Source organism: Mustela lutreola, chromosome 10 (assembly GCF_030435805.1).
Source record: "Mustela lutreola isolate mMusLut2 chromosome 10, mMusLut2.pri, whole genome shotgun sequence".
Lineage (NCBI taxonomy): Eukaryota > Metazoa > Chordata > Mammalia > Carnivora > Mustelidae > Mustela > Mustela lutreola.
In genome coordinates this window covers 7,794,677-7,813,343 of record NC_081299.1, presented here as the reverse complement: position 1 = coordinate 7,813,343, position 18,667 = coordinate 7,794,677, and the positions used below count along the sequence as shown (strand labels likewise).

The following is an 18,667-nucleotide window of genomic DNA, read 5'->3' as shown; positions in this document are numbered from 1 at the left end:
TGCGGCTGAGCAGTTGTGCCGTCTGCTTGGGGCTTCAGCACGGGGCATAGTCCACACCTGACTACTCACAGACGTGCCCTGCTTCCCTGTCCAGGCATATGGTCGAGACCTAATGGAGGCCCAAGAGTGGTGCAGGAAGTACATGAAATCCGGGAACGTCAAGGACCTCACCCAAGCCTGGGACCTCTATTATCACGTGTTCAGACGGATCTCTAAGCAGCTGCCCCAGGTAGGATCTTTGGGCTCTAGCGGCGTTCACCATCATCATCCCTTAGGTTTTCCTTTTTGTGAACATTCTGACACTAACTCTAAAGCCTCTGGTTTTACTTTTATCTGCAAATTCTAGGACGAGTCATTGCCCTTAGCAATCTATTAAAAAATACCCAAATTGCATGTAAGCCCTTCCCCGGCGGCAGCCAGCTGACCCCTGTGGCACTTGTTCACAGCTCACCTCTCTAGAGCTGCAGTATGTGTCCCCCAAACTTCTGATGTGCCGGGACCTTGAACTGGCCGTGCCCGGAACGTACGACCCCAACCAGCCGGTCGTCCGCATCCAGTCCATCGCGCCGTCGCTGCAGGTCATCACCTCCAAGCAGAGGCCCCGGAAGCTGACGCTCATGGGTAAGGACGCCTGCGCTCCTGCTCCTGCGGCCCCCAATCCTGGCCAAACCCCTCCCCTTTTCTGAGGTCTCCGCTCCCCGTTCACACCACTCCTCTTCCCATGCGGCCTCTCTCCCTGGCTTATGGAGAGAGAAACAGAGCACAAGCGGGTTCCCCGTCACATCGCCCCCAGGACTCCTCGTCTGTTCACACCGTTGCGGTGCTCGCGGGCGGCCTGAGCGCCCTGCAGAGCAGGCGGAGGGGGCCACAGACGTGTGCGGCATGGGCATCGGGGGAGGCAGGTGGCTGCAGGGGACTGACAGGGCCAACAGAGGGGCATCTGGGGGCGGGTGTGGTAGGTGACCAGCAGGGCCGAAGAAAGGGCTCCTGAGCTCTCGAATGTTCTCCTTCACCATCATGGTCTCTCTCTGTGGGAAATGGCTATGTAAAAGGAACAAACTGATGTGGAAATGAGTTCTCACAGTGAGCTCTGTGGCCTACCTGGGGTGGCTACGGGAGGCCCGGATGCTCTGACAGCCCCCTGAGGGTTCTCACTTTCAATACAGCTCATGCTTTTTAATGCAGTAGTTACTCACCAGCCCAGTTCGTCGTGGTTCCCAGGAGATCATCTCTCCGTGGGCTGGCGTCTCCTGATACTCAACCATGGGTCAGTCAGGTTCTCCACAGTATTTCATGAGAGACTTGAATGAAGGACCTGTCTCCTTCTGTGAGCAGAGTCAAGAGAGCCAACAGTGAGAAACTATGACTCACCCCACCCTCCAGACCCGAGAGGGCAAGGAGCCCATCGAGAACACATAACCTAGAAAGAGAGGCCATCCACCACTGGAGCTGTAGCCCAGGGGGAGGAACACTGGAAACTTCTAGAACTGGAGCCTGGACCATTGTCAGGAGCAAACCCTTTGGCCTCTCCCTCTTCCCACCCTCTGATTTCCCTCCTGCCAGTGCCCCCATTGGCCAAGCCCAACTGGGAGCTGAGGTGATACAGTTCCCAGGGGTCAGGCTTCATGGGCCCAATCCAGACAGCAGGGCGGAGAGTGGTTGTGGGGGAGCACGCAGAACGACCATCCCTGCAGAATCGGTCCTGATCTCCAAAGACAGCTGTTTTTAATTTTATTTATTTTTAATTTGACCAGCATTTCATTGGGGGACGATCAAAAGCGGTGCCATTCTTTTCAGGAGTTCTAGGGTACTCTATGTTTGTGTGCAAGTGGGGCTGGGTAGGGTACACGTAGGAGCTTGGGGGTACAGGGCTGGTCTGTGCTAACAGCTCCCACCATTCCCACAGGCAGCAACGGGCATGAGTTTGTTTTCCTCCTGAAGGGCCACGAAGACCTGCGGCAGGACGAACGAGTGATGCAGCTCTTCGGCCTGGTCAACACCCTTCTGGCCAACGACCCGACGTCTCTTCGCAAGAACCTCAGGTAGTCAGGACGCGGTGGTGGGGGCTGGGGGGAGTAGTGGCACGGCAGCGACATGACGGGTCATCTGGGCTTTCCTTACATCCCTCCCATGTGGTCGTGTCCCTCCACGAAAGCAGTTCTAGACATAGCGTACCTGGCAGGAAGTCCTCAGTAGCCAAGGCGTTGAACACAGCAAAGAGCTGTCCCTACGTTTGCGTGCTTTGAAGGGAAACACCTGTAACAACCACCAGAGGGTCCAGAATGGAACAGCCCGTGGCCATTAGACTAGAGACGCTGCACGGCCACCCCGCTCTCTTCCCCATTCCGTTAAGAACATGGATATTAAGTTGGAGGGGTGGGCGTGGGGAGCGTTCAGCCTGCTCCCCTGTGTTGTGCGGGGGTCGGAGGCTGACTCTGCTTACGTCCGATAACCAACCCTGCCTTCCGGGGGCGCCAGCATCCAGAGATACGCCGTCATCCCCTTATCCACCAACTCGGGCCTCATCGGCTGGGTCCCGCACTGTGACACGCTGCACGCCCTCATCCGGGACTACAGAGAGAAGAAGAAGATCCTCCTCAACATCGAGCATCGCATCATGTTGCGGGTACGTGGTGAGGCCTTCACGGCCTTGACGTCACTCACCAGTCAGGAACTCTACAGAGCTGCTCTTCTCGTCCTTCTGTGTATGTGCGGAAAGTCCGTGTCACCGGAAAATCTGGTTGGGAGACAAAGCGAGTCCTAACGCAGATTACCTCTAAGGAACAGGACCGTAGAGCCCAGAAATCAGGTGTCCAGCCTTCTAGGTGGGACAGGATGGTATTGTTGATCAGGGGATCAGCTGATGGGGACAGGCCACGGGCCACCCAGGGAGATGATGGCAGTAGAGGCGCAAGTAGTAAGAGATCCATCACCCAAAACCGCGATGCCTCCCGCGCTCTCCTTTGCACCAGCAGACTTAAGCTCGGGTGGGACCTGACATCTCACCCTTGAGCCCTGGCGTTCTCAAGGTCACCCAGTTCTATTGGCCACACACCCCCCCCACCCCGCACTGTTCTTATCTCCTTTGGGCTGGTGTGGTGAGATCAGAACCCAGCTCTGCCCGGGCCCAGAGCCTGATGTCCCCCTGGATTGAAGCTACCAGTCCAGGGCCGCTTGCAGAGCGCTTGTGTCCCGATGCAGATGGCTCCGGACTACGATCACCTGACGCTGATGCAGAAGGTGGAGGTGTTCGAGCACGCCGTCAACAACACCGCCGGCGACGACCTGGCCAAGCTGCTGTGGCTCAAAAGCCCCAGCTCTGAGGTACGAGCCGGGCTCCTTGCACCGGCGCTGCTTTCTGGTCTGTTCACCTGCACCCGGTGGACTCGTCTTCGGGACGAGCAGCTGTGCACTGTGCACCGTCTTTTGTTACTGAGATTACCTGGGCGAGCCGTGCCGTTCAGCCAATACGGATTTAGTAATTTTGTGTTTCTCCCATTTCTTGCGATAGCATTTGAGCTGCGTTTATAAGAAGGATATTAACCCTATTTCGTATGTTAGAAATTTCCTGCTTATTTGGTTTTTTAATTTTTGTTCTGGTATGTTCCTTGGTTTGGGATTTTTGTTTTGTTTTTGATGTGTAGACACTTTTAAAAGTTGGAAGTTACCAGATTTTTATCCTTTTTTTTTTTGAAGTTTCTACCTTCAGCTTTATATTGGAAAGGCCCTCTCTGCCTCAAGATTGTGTATCTTTTCTACATTCATTTACTTGTACTGATTATAAAACTTGTTTTTCCATTTAAATCCTCAACCCAATTCGGAATTTAAGATTAAAGATTCAGATTTTACTTTTTTGAGATGATTAGCCAACACCACAGTATTTACTAAATGATCCTTCCTTTTCCTACTGTTTAAGAAAGTCCGTTTTTATTATACAAAAAGCTATTCTCTGCCATTGGATTTCTTTCTGGGGCTTCTGTTTTATTTCATTGATCTCTCTAAAACCTATTTCTCTTCAAGTACCATACTATTAATACAACTGTGGTTTTTTGTTTTGTTTTGTTTAAGATTTTATTTATTTATTTGACAGAGATCACAAGTAGGCAGAGAGGCAGGCAGAGAGAGAGAGGGAGGCAGGCTCCCTGCTGAGCAGAGAGCCTGATGCGGGGCTCAATCAGGACCCTGGGATCATGACCTGAGCTGAAGGTAGAGGCTTTAACCCACTGAGTCACCCAGGCGCCCCTGTTAATACAACTGTTAATGAAAAGTCTCTCCTCATTGACTATTTAAATTTTTTCTTCTCCCAGATAAATTTTGGGGTTGTTTTGTCACAGTCCCCCCAAAAAAGAGCTACTGAATTTTCAGCAGAATTACATTAAATGTTTCAAATAATTTAGGGAGTTATTACATTTTTACCGTCTTAAATGGACATTTTTATTTATTCGGTTCTTCACGTTCCTACACAAAGGTTAACTTTTTTTTACTCATCTGTGTTCTGTACCTCTCTAAGGTTATTACAAGCATAGTTTACTGCCATTACAATTATGATTGAGATCTTTATTCCATTTTATGTTATTAGCTGATTACTGATGGGACATAAGGAAACAACTGATTGCAGTGCAATTCTGTTGAAGCTAGTTAGCTTCTAGAGCCATGGTTCACGTGTGCTCCTGTGTTCCAGGTGTGGTTTGACCGAAGAACCAACTACACCCGCTCCTTAGCGGTCATGTCCATGGTCGGGTATATTTTGGGCCTGGGAGATAGGTGAGTAAGTTGATTTTGGTTTTGTGGTCTTTTTCTACATGGTACCTTTCTTAAATAGTTTCCTTTTGTTTTCCAGTCAGATCTATGACCATTTGGTAAATAATTGTATTTTGTAACTTTGGATCTTCTTTGCAGTATCAACCTTAGTCCCTTTTTATTATCCATGCAGCAGAACAGCCCAGCAAACTAAAGAGAGGAAAAACCTCAGTTCTAGGGCACCACCTTCTTTACAGGCTGGCTTAATATGTTAAAAACCATACACAGGGGGGCGCCTGGGTGGCTCAGTGGGTTAAAGCCTCTGCCTTTGGCTCGGGTCATGATCCCAGGGTCCTGGGTTTGAGCCCCACATCGGGCTCTCTGCTTAGCGGGGAGCCTGCTTCCTCCTTTCTCTCTGCCTGCCTCTCTGCCTACTCATGATCTCTGTCAAATAAATAAATAAAATCTTTAAAATATATATATACACAGGGACGCCTGGTTGGTTCGGTCACTAGAGCGTGTGATTCTTGATCTCTCGGGTTTGTGAGTTCAAGCCCCGCATTGGGTATAGAACTTACTAAAAAAAAATTTTTTGATAGATTTTACTGATCCCGTAAACACTTAGAAGTCACCACTGTGCTGAGATAAATATTCTTGAAACCAACCAGAGTAGGTCCCTCTGATATTTCTGAATAATAAATTTTATCCACTGACTGAAAAAGTAGTTAAGGAATATTCAGAAATTGACTCTCTAGAAGTCTTTGAAAAACTAGTTCCTTGGTGTCTACTCTTTCCTGGAATCACATCTCATGCAAATATTTGAGAATAAAAAATAATTTTCTCCCACGGAAATAATAAATTCTTGTTTTTAAAAAAGAGCCAGGAGAATTCCTAGTGACAAAAGCCAGACGACCCGGGACGCCTGGGTGGCTCAGTGGGTTAAAGCCTCTGCCTTCGGCTCAGGTCATGATCCCAGCGTCCTGGGATCGAGTCCCACATCGGGCTCCTTGCTCCGCAGGGAGCCTGCTTCTCCCTCTGACTCTGCCTTCCACTCTGTCTGCCTGTGCTTGCTCTCACTCTCTCTCTCTCTTACAAATAAATAAATAAAATCTTAAAAAAAAAAAAAAAAAAAAAAAAAGCCAGACGACCCTTCCTAGATGGGCATGGGGGCCCAGGAGATGGGACCACGTGCTGGGTGCTGAGGGGTGAAGATAGAGCCTCGTCACTCTGAGACACCAGCGCTGCCACACAGGATCCATCTTGTGACCACAGATGTCAGGAACGCAACTGTGATGCACACTGATCTCTTCCCGTTGCGGACCTAGAACAGGGATCAGCAAGCTTTCTCTGTAAAGGGCCAGATAAGAAATAATTTAGCCAATCAGAAAAAGACAGTTACCATATGATCTCATGATATGTGGAATTTGAAAAACAAGGTAGAGGATCATGGGGGAAGAGAGGAAAAAATGAAATGGAATGAAACCAGAGAGGGAGGCAAACCATAAGAGACTCTTAATCTCAGGAAACAAAGCGAGGGTTGCAGGAGGAGGGGTGATGAGTGCTGTGAATTGTGTAAGACTGATGATTCACAGACCTGTACCCCTGGGAGAAACAATATATCATATGTTAATTAAAAAAATTAACGAAAGGTAAATAAGCTTTGGCTCCCTGCCCAAAAAAAAATAACTTGGGCTTTGCTGGCCATATGATACCTCACAGCTACTCGTGTCTGCCTGTGACACAAAAGTGGCCTGCGACATTACATGACAAATCGGCGGGGCCATGTCCAGAAACACTGTGTTTCCAGAGGCAGGTGGGGGCTGGCTCTGGCCTGTGGGCGGGGTCTGGACTGTCCCATCCTTGTTGATTTATTCATCAGTGCCGCTGTAGTGACCCTCCGTGCTCCCCTGTTTCTCAGACACCCATCCAACCTGATGCTGGACCGGCTGAGCGGGAAGATCCTGCACATCGACTTCGGGGACTGCTTTGAGGTGACTGCGTGTTCCAGAACACCTGGTCAGGCTTACCTTGCCAGATGACCGCCCCCCTCACCCTCAGACCCAGGCAAATTTAAGTGCAAAAATGCATCACCCTGGATCCCTGCCTCTCCTAGCAAAGCCGCAGAAAGTCAAACTAAGACGTGAAGTCCGTGCTGGTTGGTACTTGCCGTAGTCAGACTCTAACCCTTTTCGAGGCAAGGGCCACTGCGCACACGCCTCTGAGTGGTGGAATCTTCGTCCCTGAATTGGCCTGCCGGGCAGGGGCCTGTTGTGATGCACACTTGTCCTTTTTCTTTGTTCCTTCTATCCCTGTGTGTGTGTGTGTGTGTGTGTGTGTTTAGTTATCTTTTAAATCCCTGTGACAAGTCCCCTCACTAAACTAAAACTCCTTCATTTCTCTGTCCTCATTGAAATCAATGCAAAGAAAAGCTACCTGCCTTTGCCTGGCTTTATCTAAAGAACATGATCTAGCCTGGAAAAAAAATTAATTAATTAAATAAAATATAAAACTAAAGGAAAACAAAAACAATCTAGCCACTCAACCTGGTTTTTCTCTTCTATGTCCCCATAGGTTGCTATGACCAGGGAGAAATTCCCAGAGAAGATTCCGTTTAGACTAACAAGAATGCTGACCAACGCTATGGAGGTGAGTGGGTCTTGGGAACAAGCTGCTTTGGAATGGGGCCAACACAGGCCCAGCACTGCACACGGGCTGGCTTGTTCGGTCTTATCAGTTCCCCAGAACACCTGCCTTGGTTCTATGGATGTTTTCTGGTTATTTTCCATCGTGTTACAAATGATCAACCTTTGAGAGTCTCACCATGCTTCACATCAGACCCTGTGTCGTATGAATCACAGGCCTGACCTGATCCCTTGCTCTGAACACGTTCCCAGAGTGATACACCAGTAGCGACTTGTGTCTGCTTCCTCAGTGTGGGTGATAGACCCTCTCAACTAGCTTCGGGTCCTGAGGCCATCGGGGCAGAGCCGGGGCCGTTGACTTCCGTGACAAGTGGCTCTGGTGCTGCAGGTCACCGGTCTGGATGGCAACTACAGGATCACGTGTCACACGGTGATGGAAGTGCTTCGGGAACACAAGGACAGTGTCATGGCCGTGCTGGAGGCCTTTGTCTATGACCCCTTGCTCAACTGGAGGCTGATGGACAGTGAGTATCAGCAAGTGCCACGGAGCGGGAGCCCGTCCCCTCGGATCTGGGAGTAGGTGACATGTTACATGTCACCAGCCTTGCCCCCTGCGGGCGTGGAGCCTGAGCTGGGCTACTGGGCTGTTGCATTGTGTTTTCACAGAGCTGGTCCAGTGGCTGGAAATGAATTTCAAGTATGATTTCTTATTAACTAGAACAGAAAACGCCAACCACTAATTTAAATATTAATTATAATACTTTCAGGATAAGCCCTGGTGATTTTTGTTTGTTTGGACTTCATGCAGAGTAGCAAGCTGGACTCTTGTGATCTGGGGCAGCAGCATCTCCGTCTCCCCTTTGCTGCTCCTCCTCAGAAGAGGTGACCGACCCAGGGGTCTCACCTGCCGCCCATGTCCCACTGTCACCTTCTGTTATCTGGTCCACAGTGTCTAAATTCAGACACAGCGACACAGAATCCTCAGTCCCACAGGATTGCACACCCATGCTAACACCCGCTGAGTCCCGAGTCATCCATCCTGGGCCCTCTCCTGGGGGCTTTAGCTTTTAGTAAAATTGCATTTTGATGGTGGTAAGAAAATATCATGTCAACCAAGTTTCTCTCAAGTCAAAGTTTGAAACCCTTTTTATCCTCTCTCTGTTTCTTTCCCTAGCAAATACCAAAGGCAACAAGCGGTCCCGAACGAGGACGGATTCCTACTCTGCTGGCCAGTCAGTAGGTGAGTCCCTCCCCCGGGAGACTGCAGCTTCTGCCCGCTTTTGTCCAGAGTGTGTCTTGAACAGGGCGAGCTTTGTGATTGCTGTGAGGAAGCATGGCAGAGGTGGTGACACGCCAGGAAGCGGGTTTTCTAGAGGCTCTGACCAGGGGCACAGTCCTGCAGTGATTCCCTCCCTGCTAAAATAGCATCTAACAGTTAACTTCAGAAAGTTGGTCTAGAAGTATTTACTGAGCATAATTTTTTTTTCAGTTCCATGCCTCTCACGACAGAGTGGGTATCTAAGGCCCAGAAATTTTGATCAAACTATCTGAGCTTAATCTATAAAAACAATTAGGGATGCCTGAGTGGCTCAGTCAGTTAAACATCTACCTTTAGCTCAGGTCACGATCCCGGGGTCCTGGGATTGAGTCCCGCATCAGGCTCCTTGCTTAGTGGGGAGCCTGCTTCACCCTCTGCCTGCTGCTCCCCTGCTTGTGCTCTCTCTCTGACAAAGAAATAAATAAAATCTTTAAAACAAAAATTAAAAAACCACAATTAAAAGCATATCTGAATATTAACCAGTATTTAGTATGCCCTATAGTGGTGTCTGGACTGGGATAATTATTAACTGTATCACATGGTCCTAGAGCATTGTTAATAGCTCAGAAATAGGAGGACGGGGCGCCTGAGTGGCTCAGTTGGTTAAGCATCTGCCTTCGGTTCAGGTCATGATCCCAGGGTCCTGCGATCAAGCCCCACATCGGGCTCCCTGCTCAGTGGAGAGCCTGCTTCTCCCTCTCCCTCTGCCTGCTGCACTGCCTACTTGTGCTCTCCATCTCTCTGTCAAATAAATAAATAAAATCTTAAAAAAAAAAAAAAAAAAAAAGGACAGAAGCAGTAGAAGTGTATTCACACTGCTGGCGGAGGGGCAGGGAAGCCACAGGAAACACTGTCCAAGAGTGGGTCCGCAGAACAGGGTCCCAGGAAGATAATGCCCCTCCAAGAGCCAGAACACAGTTTGTGAATGGAACCTCTCAAAGGTCTTAGAGTAAAGCTGTTTAACTGTATTTCACACACTCCCCTCACCCCCCTCCCTGGCCCTCTCCTTTTTCCCTCATAACATCGAACAACACCCAACGTAGTTCACACTTTGAAAATAAAAAAGTATTCTCTGCAGATATTTATGGAACATGTGCAACTAGTTGCTTAGCTGAGCCAAGTAATGTTTAAGGATAAATATTATAACAAATAATGTTAAAAGAATGTGACCTATAAGAGATTACCGTGGAGAAGCATCAGAATGACATTATAGAATCAACCAAACTGTATGGCCTAGGAACTAATACGAGAACAGTCAAGTCCACTGTGTGATCCAGAAGGTGCGTTCGGAGGAGAGCCCGTGAAGCTGAGAGAAAGGAGGTACCGCTCTGAACAGCGGTCGTTTAGGGAGCTCCTGGGTCAGGGGGACTTAAGCTGGCCTTACTGGGTGTGTGGATGGGAAGGAAGAGGGTGTTCTGGGCAGGAAATTGAGGTCCTGTCTGGGAACAGGTGTGGACTCTGGCCTGGACATCATGACAGCATTTATGAACGATGCCTGAATTCCTCATGGTGTCTGGGGTGCCTTCTGTGGGTGTCTCACCCAAAGTATATGAGACTTAACGGGTTTCATTCCCAGGGTCCACCTCAGTAGTACGCTATGGAGCGGGCTCTTATCTGCTGTCTGGGGCATGCCGAGAGGAACGGGGACAGCTAGTTCTGGTGGGCCCAGATGGTGGTAGACCTGGCTGGTCTTCTTTGGCTTAAATGTTAAGTTCCAAGTGATCATTCATAAAAGTATTACCAGCCCTGGCTTCATTTTGAAGGCCTGGGGTGTACAAGGACAATGTGTAGATAACTTCATACTTCTGCTTCTAGATTCTTCTCTCCTGAAGGCCACAGCCAGTGGAGGGTGACTATAAGCCTGAGGTCTTTCTCTGCCCAGAAAGGATGTATAAATTCCTCTGAAGAATAGCACTCCGGTCATGAGTGTGGCCTCCTGGAAGGTGGTGCTCTCTATGTTATCATCAGTCGTTGCTCCAGCAAGTTCTGCCAGGGATTCCGTCGCACTCCTGTGCTCTGTGTCAGAATGTTTTATAAATGTTGTTTAAAAGGTCGCACTTTGGAGATGTAAAACCTTTTAAACACACAGTGACCATCCTTCCTGTCCTTTCCCCTGAGAGGTCGCAGGGTGCGCGTCCAGGGACTGTGGCTTGTGAGCGAGTAGACCTAATGATTGCGACAGTGGCTTCTTGGTGCTGGAATTTTCTGCCAATCAATTTTTTTTCTTCCTAGAAATTTTGGACGGTGTGGAACTTGGGGAGCCCGCCCATAAGAAAACGGGGACCACAGTGCCAGAATCTATCCATTCTTTCAGTAAGTCCGATCTCTGAGGAATCGCAGCCATGACTAGCTCATTAAGAACACAGCAGCCGCGCTGCACCGAGAGGGGTCGGTAAGATAAAGCAGCAAACCCACCTTTGAGCAGACAAGGGTCTGTGAATTTCTCATTCTCTTCTGAAGACATAGGCGCAGAGGAAGAGCTACCAGCACTTACAGAAGCGCGTATTTGCGAACAGCGGGGGCATCTGTTGAATCTGTTGTGACCATCCAGTCTCACTGTTCTTTCTCCTTTGTGTATTTCAGTCGGAGACGGTTTGGTGAAACCCGAGGCCCTAAATAAGAAAGCTATACAGATTATAAACAGGGTTCGAGACAAGCTCACTGGTGAGTGAGTGAGTGTGTGTGTTTACTTAAAAGGAACATAACATCTTGATTTTTCTCCCCTAGAGTGGGAGGTCAGCCCCTTCCCAGCTGTGCCTAAACTTTGACTCTGCAGCTAACTGGAGGGTCTCTGAGTCTGTCGGCTGGAGACGCTCTCTGATTCTCTAATGACCATTAAACTCATTTCAAGTGATGTTAATCTCCTTATGCCAGACAGGGCTGATAAAGTTCATTGGGGTCCTAAGTCAGCCAAATTCAGGCAAGTTTTTCTCATCATCATGGCTTGATACTGGAGCAAACCTGACCACTGTGATCTCTGCCTTCCTGCACTCCCGGGCTATTCTGGAGTGGAGAGTGTGGAAGGAGAGAACTGCATACTTCTGAAAAGGAGACACGTCCTGTAGACCAGATGGTATGACGGGAGGTGGCAGCCAAGGGGGCCGAAGACTCTGTGTGCCACCTGGGCCTCTCTGTCTGTTCATCTGGAAGAATGTCTTTCTCAGAATGTGGTGAGACGTGGGATGCCAGTCCTCAGCATTTGGGCCTGGCACAGAAGTATTGAAGTCAGATAGATTGTATTTATTTGTTGAACACCTAGATGCGCTAGATGCTGAGGAAACTGCTGGTAAGAGCCGACAGACTGCCTGCCCCCTTGGGGTCGGCATCGACAGGGGCAGTATTAGGTGCAAGAAAGGGCTTGGGCTGTGATGCCAGTCACAAGGGAATTTAAGTGCCGGAGTTCCAGGAAAGCTTCCCTGGGAAACAACCCTTGAGCTAAAATCTGAAGGAGAACATAATTAGAGGCAGAGTGTTCCAGGTAAAGGAATCAGCACATGCAAGGGCCCTGTGGTGGGAGCGAATCTGGCAAGAAAGACGGTCTGAATGCAGAGGAGTCTGCCTGCCTTAGAGAGCGAGATGGGAGAAGCACAGAAGCAGAGTGCCCACGCTCGGAGTGGGCTGGTGGGATCGTACAGGGCCTTTTACTTCCATCCTTCATCCTAAGGGCAATGGGAAGACCCTGAGGTCTTGAAGTGGGGGACGGGGAGGCGGGAGGGGCCCAGTGGGTTTGCACTGGGGAATCCTCCCTGCACTGGCCAGGGCGGCTGTGTGGAGGGAGGGAGCTGCTGCCACATTTGTGGCTGGACAGTTGACTAGACGAGGAAGGTGGCCTCCAGGTCTTCTGGAGGTAAAATCCAAAGGATGGCTGAGGAGGCGCGAGGGACGGCAGGCGCCGAGGACGGCTCCGAGTCACTGGTGGCCTCCTGAGCGCCTGGCAGCCAGACCCGAGGGGTTGAAGAGAGTGAGAAGGGAGCGAGGCAGAGGAGCTGAGTTCCACACTTGTGCGTGGGGAAGGGGGTAGGGGCTGGCTCCAGCAGGGGTAGCACGTGAGAGCCTTTTATTACTTCCTGGGCGAGGAGAACGAATTTACAAACGTTTGAAGACAGGCCCGGCAGGGGTGGAGGGCTGGGGGGGTGGGTAGGTGACTGTGCGAAGAGGCTGGGATCAGAGCGCAGGTGAAATTAGACTTCAGGGGAGGAGGGACAGCTCCCAGGTCGCAGCAGCACCGGAGAGGGAGCTCCTGTGGAACAGATCCAGTGCATCGAGCACTGCCTGACACATTGGGGTCCAGAGCGATGAGCTGGGTAAATGATGAGCTTGGAAAGTAGGAGATGAGCGGTGTGCTGACAGCGAGAAGCCAGCAGGGCGGCTTGGACATGTGGGGCCAAGGGAAGAGGGGAAATGGCCCTTGTGCCAAAGAGGCTTCATCAGCCGGCCGCGAGTGCCCGTTCTGGGCAGAGCTGATGGGTTTGTGGCGGAAGCGGGCTTCCTGTGGGAGGAAAGGCCCAACAATGGAGGTTCTAGGACTGAAACTGAGCCCGGTTTCTCATCTACTTGCCTGATGATGGCAGTAGATGAAGGGATCTGTACCAACCAGCCGCTGGATCTTCGCCACTGCGGGACTCGGCCGACTGCAGGCCTTTCCCCTCTTTGAACCAAGTCACTGTTAGGAGGAGGCTCGTGTGTGTGCACGTCACGTGGCAGCCTTCATCCTTGGGGACAATTAAAACTGAGCAGTGCTGTGCAGTCAGGCCAGCCGACCCGCGGGCAAGGACGGAGTGGAAAACCAGATGCAGAAGGACTGCGTGTGTTTCTCCTGTCCTAGGTCGAGACTTCTCTCATGACGAAACCCTGGATGTCCCAACACAGGTGGAACTGCTCATCAAACAGGCAACGTCCCACGAAAACCTCTGTCAGTGCTACATCGGCTGGTGAGTGCCTGTGCGCGAGGCGTGGATACACACGCAGGGCCCTGTCCCATGCCCCGGTCCTGGCATGGCAGGAAGGACCTGGGGAGTTATCCAAAAAAGGGGATCATAGTGTCAGATCTCGTAAAATGTTTGTATCCACTGTGTGCACTCACCATTCTATAAAGGCAGGAACTTGAGAAACTTGGGCTCCTATTTAGGAAATAGCACCAAATTAAATTAAAATTACTTTAAGAATGGTAGGTGAGTCCCTCTTTTTTGAGGGGAGGAGTGGGGTTCTTTTTGGATTTTGGCTGTCAATTCCAAGATAAAGGGAAGGACCAAGGAGAAGAAGCCAGAGCACCGACAGAGAGAGGAGAGGCAAAGACAAATTTAGGATCTGGGATTGTCACCTCAAGGACCACTCCGGGGTCTGCTTTGATTAATTGCCTGAGGCACACTTGAAGGTAGAAACTTGAGAAGGAGGGTGATGGGGAAGTGTCCTTCTGGGGCCTCAGCAGGCATCAGCCCTTGACTGGAAATGATGAGTGTGTCTGACACAATTAGTTGTGGGAGATCTCAGGAATGCCCTGGGGGTTGTCAGACCTCCATTTTCAGTATGTCCGTGTAAAGCTTTTGAAAAAGGCCAAATTATTAAAATATTCCTTTTCTCTCTGTCATCTTAGGTGTCCTTTCTGGTAACACGAGGCCTAGACATGCCCACAGCGTTTCTCTTGAGGCTTTTGTACTTGGGTATATGCTTCCACTTAACTGAAACCACGGTCAGAGAGCTTGACTTCATTAAATACTTTGAAATGTAACTGAAACGTACTACTGTATATTAAACGTTGGTTTGAACCAACTGTCTAGCTGCTGTTGAAGAACACGTTGTCAGAAACATAAGGCTTGATTTGGTTACCAGGACAGTCAACACAGTAAAAATACACAAATCAAGCCATTGACTGGGGGAACAGAAAATCCATAACTTAGAAATACAGGTTTTGACTTAACTCACAAGAGAACTCATCATAAGCGTTGCTGATAGAAGAATGGCGTAGTGGTTCCTCTCAACAAGAATACAGCCAACTCTGCACAGTCAAGAAGCCTCAGGCCATGGAGGACACGTGTTAGGAACCAGAAGAAACTGACTCGGTCACTTCCACCCATCCATTACCTCACTGGTCCGCAGACAGCATCATTTGTAAGATGGGCCAAAATGGGTGGAAAGTGTCTGTCTGCTGCCTCACCCTTGATGCTGTGACTTACACACTGCAATCCAAGACCCGAATGCTGGGAGGGCAGTTGCTTCTGATGGCTGGGTGGCCTTCGCGGAGCAGGTGCACAGAGACCACGGTGCAGCAGGGCAGGGTGCAGCAGGGGAGGCCACAGCAGCCTTCCCCGGTGCGGTCCTGGGATGTTTTCAGTGAAGTCCGAACGCTCTGTGTTTAGAGCAAGGGCTTGGAAACAAATGCGGTCCTGTAGGTGCCGACCACAGAGAGGGAAGGTCTGGGACCTGTGGGAGTTCTGAGCAAAAGAAATATTAAACTAAATGCACAAAGTATCCAGTGTAGCCATTCTAGACACCATGTTGTATCTGAATAATTTTTGTGCCAATAAATGACATCAGAATTTTAAAAAACATGTATGGCTGTCTTTTTATTCATGAGTACGAACTTCTAAAGGAAGCGGGTGTCCTTCAGCAGCCATCATTCACTAAGCAGGTGGTTCGAGGGACCATGCAAGACACAGAAGCTACCTGACGTGGTCCCCTTCCCCGTGTTCACAGACCGGACACGGCAGGGCCGCCATCGCGTGGGAGTGGGCTAGTAACTCCCCCAAGCCAAGTGGGGAGAAGAGCTACATGGAGGGTGTGAGCCTCAGCGGGAGGCAGGAATTCCATTGGCCGAGCCAGGAAATCCTCGGGGAAAGGGGACATTTGCCATGGGTGTTAAAGGACGAGCGGGACTTTATCAGATGAGGCACATGAAGACATTCAGCAGGAAGTCGGTCTGAAAGCACAATATCCTGCAGGAATGGCAAGTATGAGCTTGAACTCTATTCGATTGCAAGTCTTAGACCATTTCTGATATGTAAAACGAAGCTACACACAGTTGGACCTCAGAGTTCAGTGTAGTTGGCCGAGTGGTCAATGGAGAGCAAAGGGAAAGACAGCTGCTACAAGAGGGCCTGATGGTAGAGTGGGGGGCCAGCCTGTGACCTGCCTCGGCTCAACAGCAAGGAGTTTGAGCCTGATGCATGGACAACGGAGAACCATGTAAAGTTCTAAAACAGAAGTAGAAGCCGAGTAGTATTTTTAAAACAGATAATCAGTGTCAAACAGGTAAAGAGGCGCTGTAAGACCTAGGACAGAGGCCGACAGTAATGGGGAGGAGAGGGCGCCAGATGGAGCTGACAAGTGCCAAGCAGAGATCCCTCCACAGACAGCGTGCGGATGGAGTGCTTTCAAAGATCAACATTTTCGGGGCGCCTGGGTGGCTCAGTGGGTTACAGCCTCTGCCTTCGGCTGAGGTCATGATCCCAGCATCCTGGGATTGAGCCCCGCATCGGGCACTCTGCTCAGTGGGGAGCCTGCTTCCTCCTCTCTCTGTCTGCTTCTCTGCCTACTTGTGATCTTTGTCAAATAAATAAATAAAATCTTAAAAAAAAAAAAACAGCATTTTCAGTTCAAGTAAATTTTCTATTTCTAAATTTCTGTGGGCCACAGCTACCCAGTGAGAGATACTGAATCATAAAAGCTATTTAAAAATTTGCATTAGGGGCGCCTGGGTGGCTCAGTGGGTTAAGCCGCTGCCTTCGGCTCAGGTCATGATCTCAGGGTCCTGGGATCGAGTCCCGCATCGGGCTCTCTGCTCAGCAGGGAGCCTGCTTCCTTCTCTCTCTCTCTGCCTGCCTCTCAATGTACTTGTAATTTCTCTCTGTCAAATAAATAAATAAAATCTTAAAAAAAAAAAAAAAATTTGCATTAGGAAGAGCACGCACATCGGAAGGCCAGGAACCCTGTCTCGCATGACGTTGTACCCCCCAAATCTGCCAGAGACCCAGACCACAGTGCTGCCCCATAGACATTTATTGGAGGACTCCTCTATTAAAACCAAAGATGAGTTTAAATGTCAATAGTAATACTGGGAAGTTTGAACCCTCATAGTTAGTCTCATACCTTTCTACAATCCTAAACCATGCATCAACTCTTTTGCTCTGGAAAATATGCTCACCATAACATTTTTGGTTCTATATGAAATAACTGTCAACAACCAGTGATGTTGACATTCACGAAAGATGAAGGGTATGGGAATGAATGGGCTCCGGAAAATGGTGGCCATCCATGAGAAAGACGCACTCCTTAGGAGTCCTTGGTATTAAGATCTTTAGTCAATCCAACGGATTTCAAGTTACATCTAGACAAAACCTGCCAGCTTTGTTGAGGTGAATTACCAAAGGTAGATGAGCTAATGGAAGCTTTAAGGACAGTCTCATTAACCATCAATCCAGGATGGTTTCATGTAACCCTGTGAGAAGGGAGGGATGTGGCAAAGAATGACTTTTGGGGTCTTTGTACACATTGGTACAGTTCCTTTTTGTAATTTTATTCAAATTCAATTAACATATAGACTATTGTTAGTTACAGGGTAGAGTCCAGTGTTTCATCAGTTGTATATAACACGAGCAGTGCCCATTACATCTCGTGCCCTCCTTAATGCCCATCACCCAGTTACACCATCTCCCACCCTCCACTGCTCCAGCAACCCTCAGTTTGTTTCCTATGGTCTCGTGGTTTGTCTCCCTCTCTGATTTTGTCTTGTTTTATTGTATTCTCCCTTCCCCTATGCTCCTCTGTTTTGTTTCTTAAATTCCATGCAGATGTTGGCAAGGATGTGGAGAAAAGGGAACCCTCTTACTCTGCTGATGGGGATGCCAGATTGTACAACCACTCTGGAAAACAGGATGGAGGCTCCTCAAAAGTTAAAAAGTAGAGCTACCCTATGGCCCACCAATTGTACTACTAGGTATTTACCCCAAAGACACAAATGTAGTGATCCAAAGGGGCACGTGCACCCCAATGTTTACAGCAGCAGTGTCTGCAATAGCCAAACTATGGAAAGAGCCATTCAATCAACAGATGAATGGACAAAGAAGATGTGGTGTATATATACAATGGAATATTACTCAGCCATCAAAAAATGATATGTTGGTGCCCCTGGGTGGCTCAGTGGGTTAAAGCCTCTGCCTTTGGTTCAGGTCATGATCCGAGGGTCCTGGGATCGAGCCCCACATCCAGCAGGGAGCCTGCTTCCCCCTCTCTCTCTGCCTGCCTCTCTCCCTACTTGTGATCTCTCTCTCTGTCAAATAAATAAAATCTTAAAAGTAAAATTTTTTAAAAAAATGAAATGTCATTTACAATGAGGTGCTTGGAACTAGAGGGTATTATGCTAAGCGGTATAAATCAGAGAAAAATAATTATCATATGGTATTGTTCTATAGGTTAGGCCTTAAAATTCTTGGAGGCATGTAAAGTAGTTTGAAAGAAATAAGGCTGTGGTGTCCAATTACCTAATTTCAAATCTCAACTCCACCTCATACTCTCCGGGTGACTTTGAACAAATTACTTAATCTATGTTTGCTTCCTCCTCTGAAAGCATGGATTATAGTTATGATCTAGCCCGAAAGGTTGTTTTGAGGATGAGGTAATTCACGTAAAGCACACAGCATAGCCTGATATGTGGTATCAGATCGACGCATATAGAATAAGGCTCAGAAATATTCATTGTTGTTGTTGTTTTTAAAGATTTTATTTATTTATTTGACAGACAGAGATCACAGGTAGGCAGAGAGAGAGGAAGGGAAGCAGGCTCCCAGCCGAGCAGAGAGCCCAATGCAGGGCTCGATCCCATCACGACCTGAGCCAAAGGCAGAGGCTTTAACCCACTGAGCCACCCAGGCGCCCCAGAAATATTTGTTGTTAAAATGAACTAGGCTGGGCGCCTGGGTGGCTCAGTGGATTGGGCCGCTGCCTTCAGCTCAGGTCATGATCTCAGGGTCCT

The 18,667-nt window shown here is 49.1% G+C and overlaps 1 protein-coding gene across 2 annotated transcripts in view; it reads left to right on the top strand.

The window, feature by feature from the left end:
* Positions 1-15,248, top strand: part of MTOR (mechanistic target of rapamycin kinase) — a 126,044-nt gene extending 110,796 nt beyond the window's left edge. For both annotated transcript variants that reach the window (XM_059138326.1, XM_059138325.1), the window contains exons 45-58: positions 95-229; positions 447-621; positions 1,907-2,042; positions 2,479-2,626; positions 3,202-3,324; positions 4,682-4,764; positions 6,659-6,731; positions 7,312-7,386; positions 7,771-7,906; positions 8,557-8,622; positions 10,933-11,013; positions 11,284-11,364; positions 13,526-13,631; positions 14,294-15,248. In XM_059138326.1, coding sequence (XP_058994309.1) covers positions 95-229; positions 447-621; positions 1,907-2,042; positions 2,479-2,626; positions 3,202-3,324; positions 4,682-4,764; positions 6,659-6,731; positions 7,312-7,386; positions 7,771-7,906; positions 8,557-8,622; positions 10,933-11,013; positions 11,284-11,364; positions 13,526-13,631; positions 14,294-14,309 — 1,434 coding nt within the window. In that variant the 3' untranslated portion in view covers positions 14,310-15,248. The remainder of the gene's footprint in view (positions 1-94; positions 230-446; positions 622-1,906; positions 2,043-2,478; positions 2,627-3,201; positions 3,325-4,681; positions 4,765-6,658; positions 6,732-7,311; positions 7,387-7,770; positions 7,907-8,556; positions 8,623-10,932; positions 11,014-11,283; positions 11,365-13,525; positions 13,632-14,293) is intronic.
* The last annotated feature ends 3,419 nt before the right edge of the window (positions 15,249-18,667 follow it).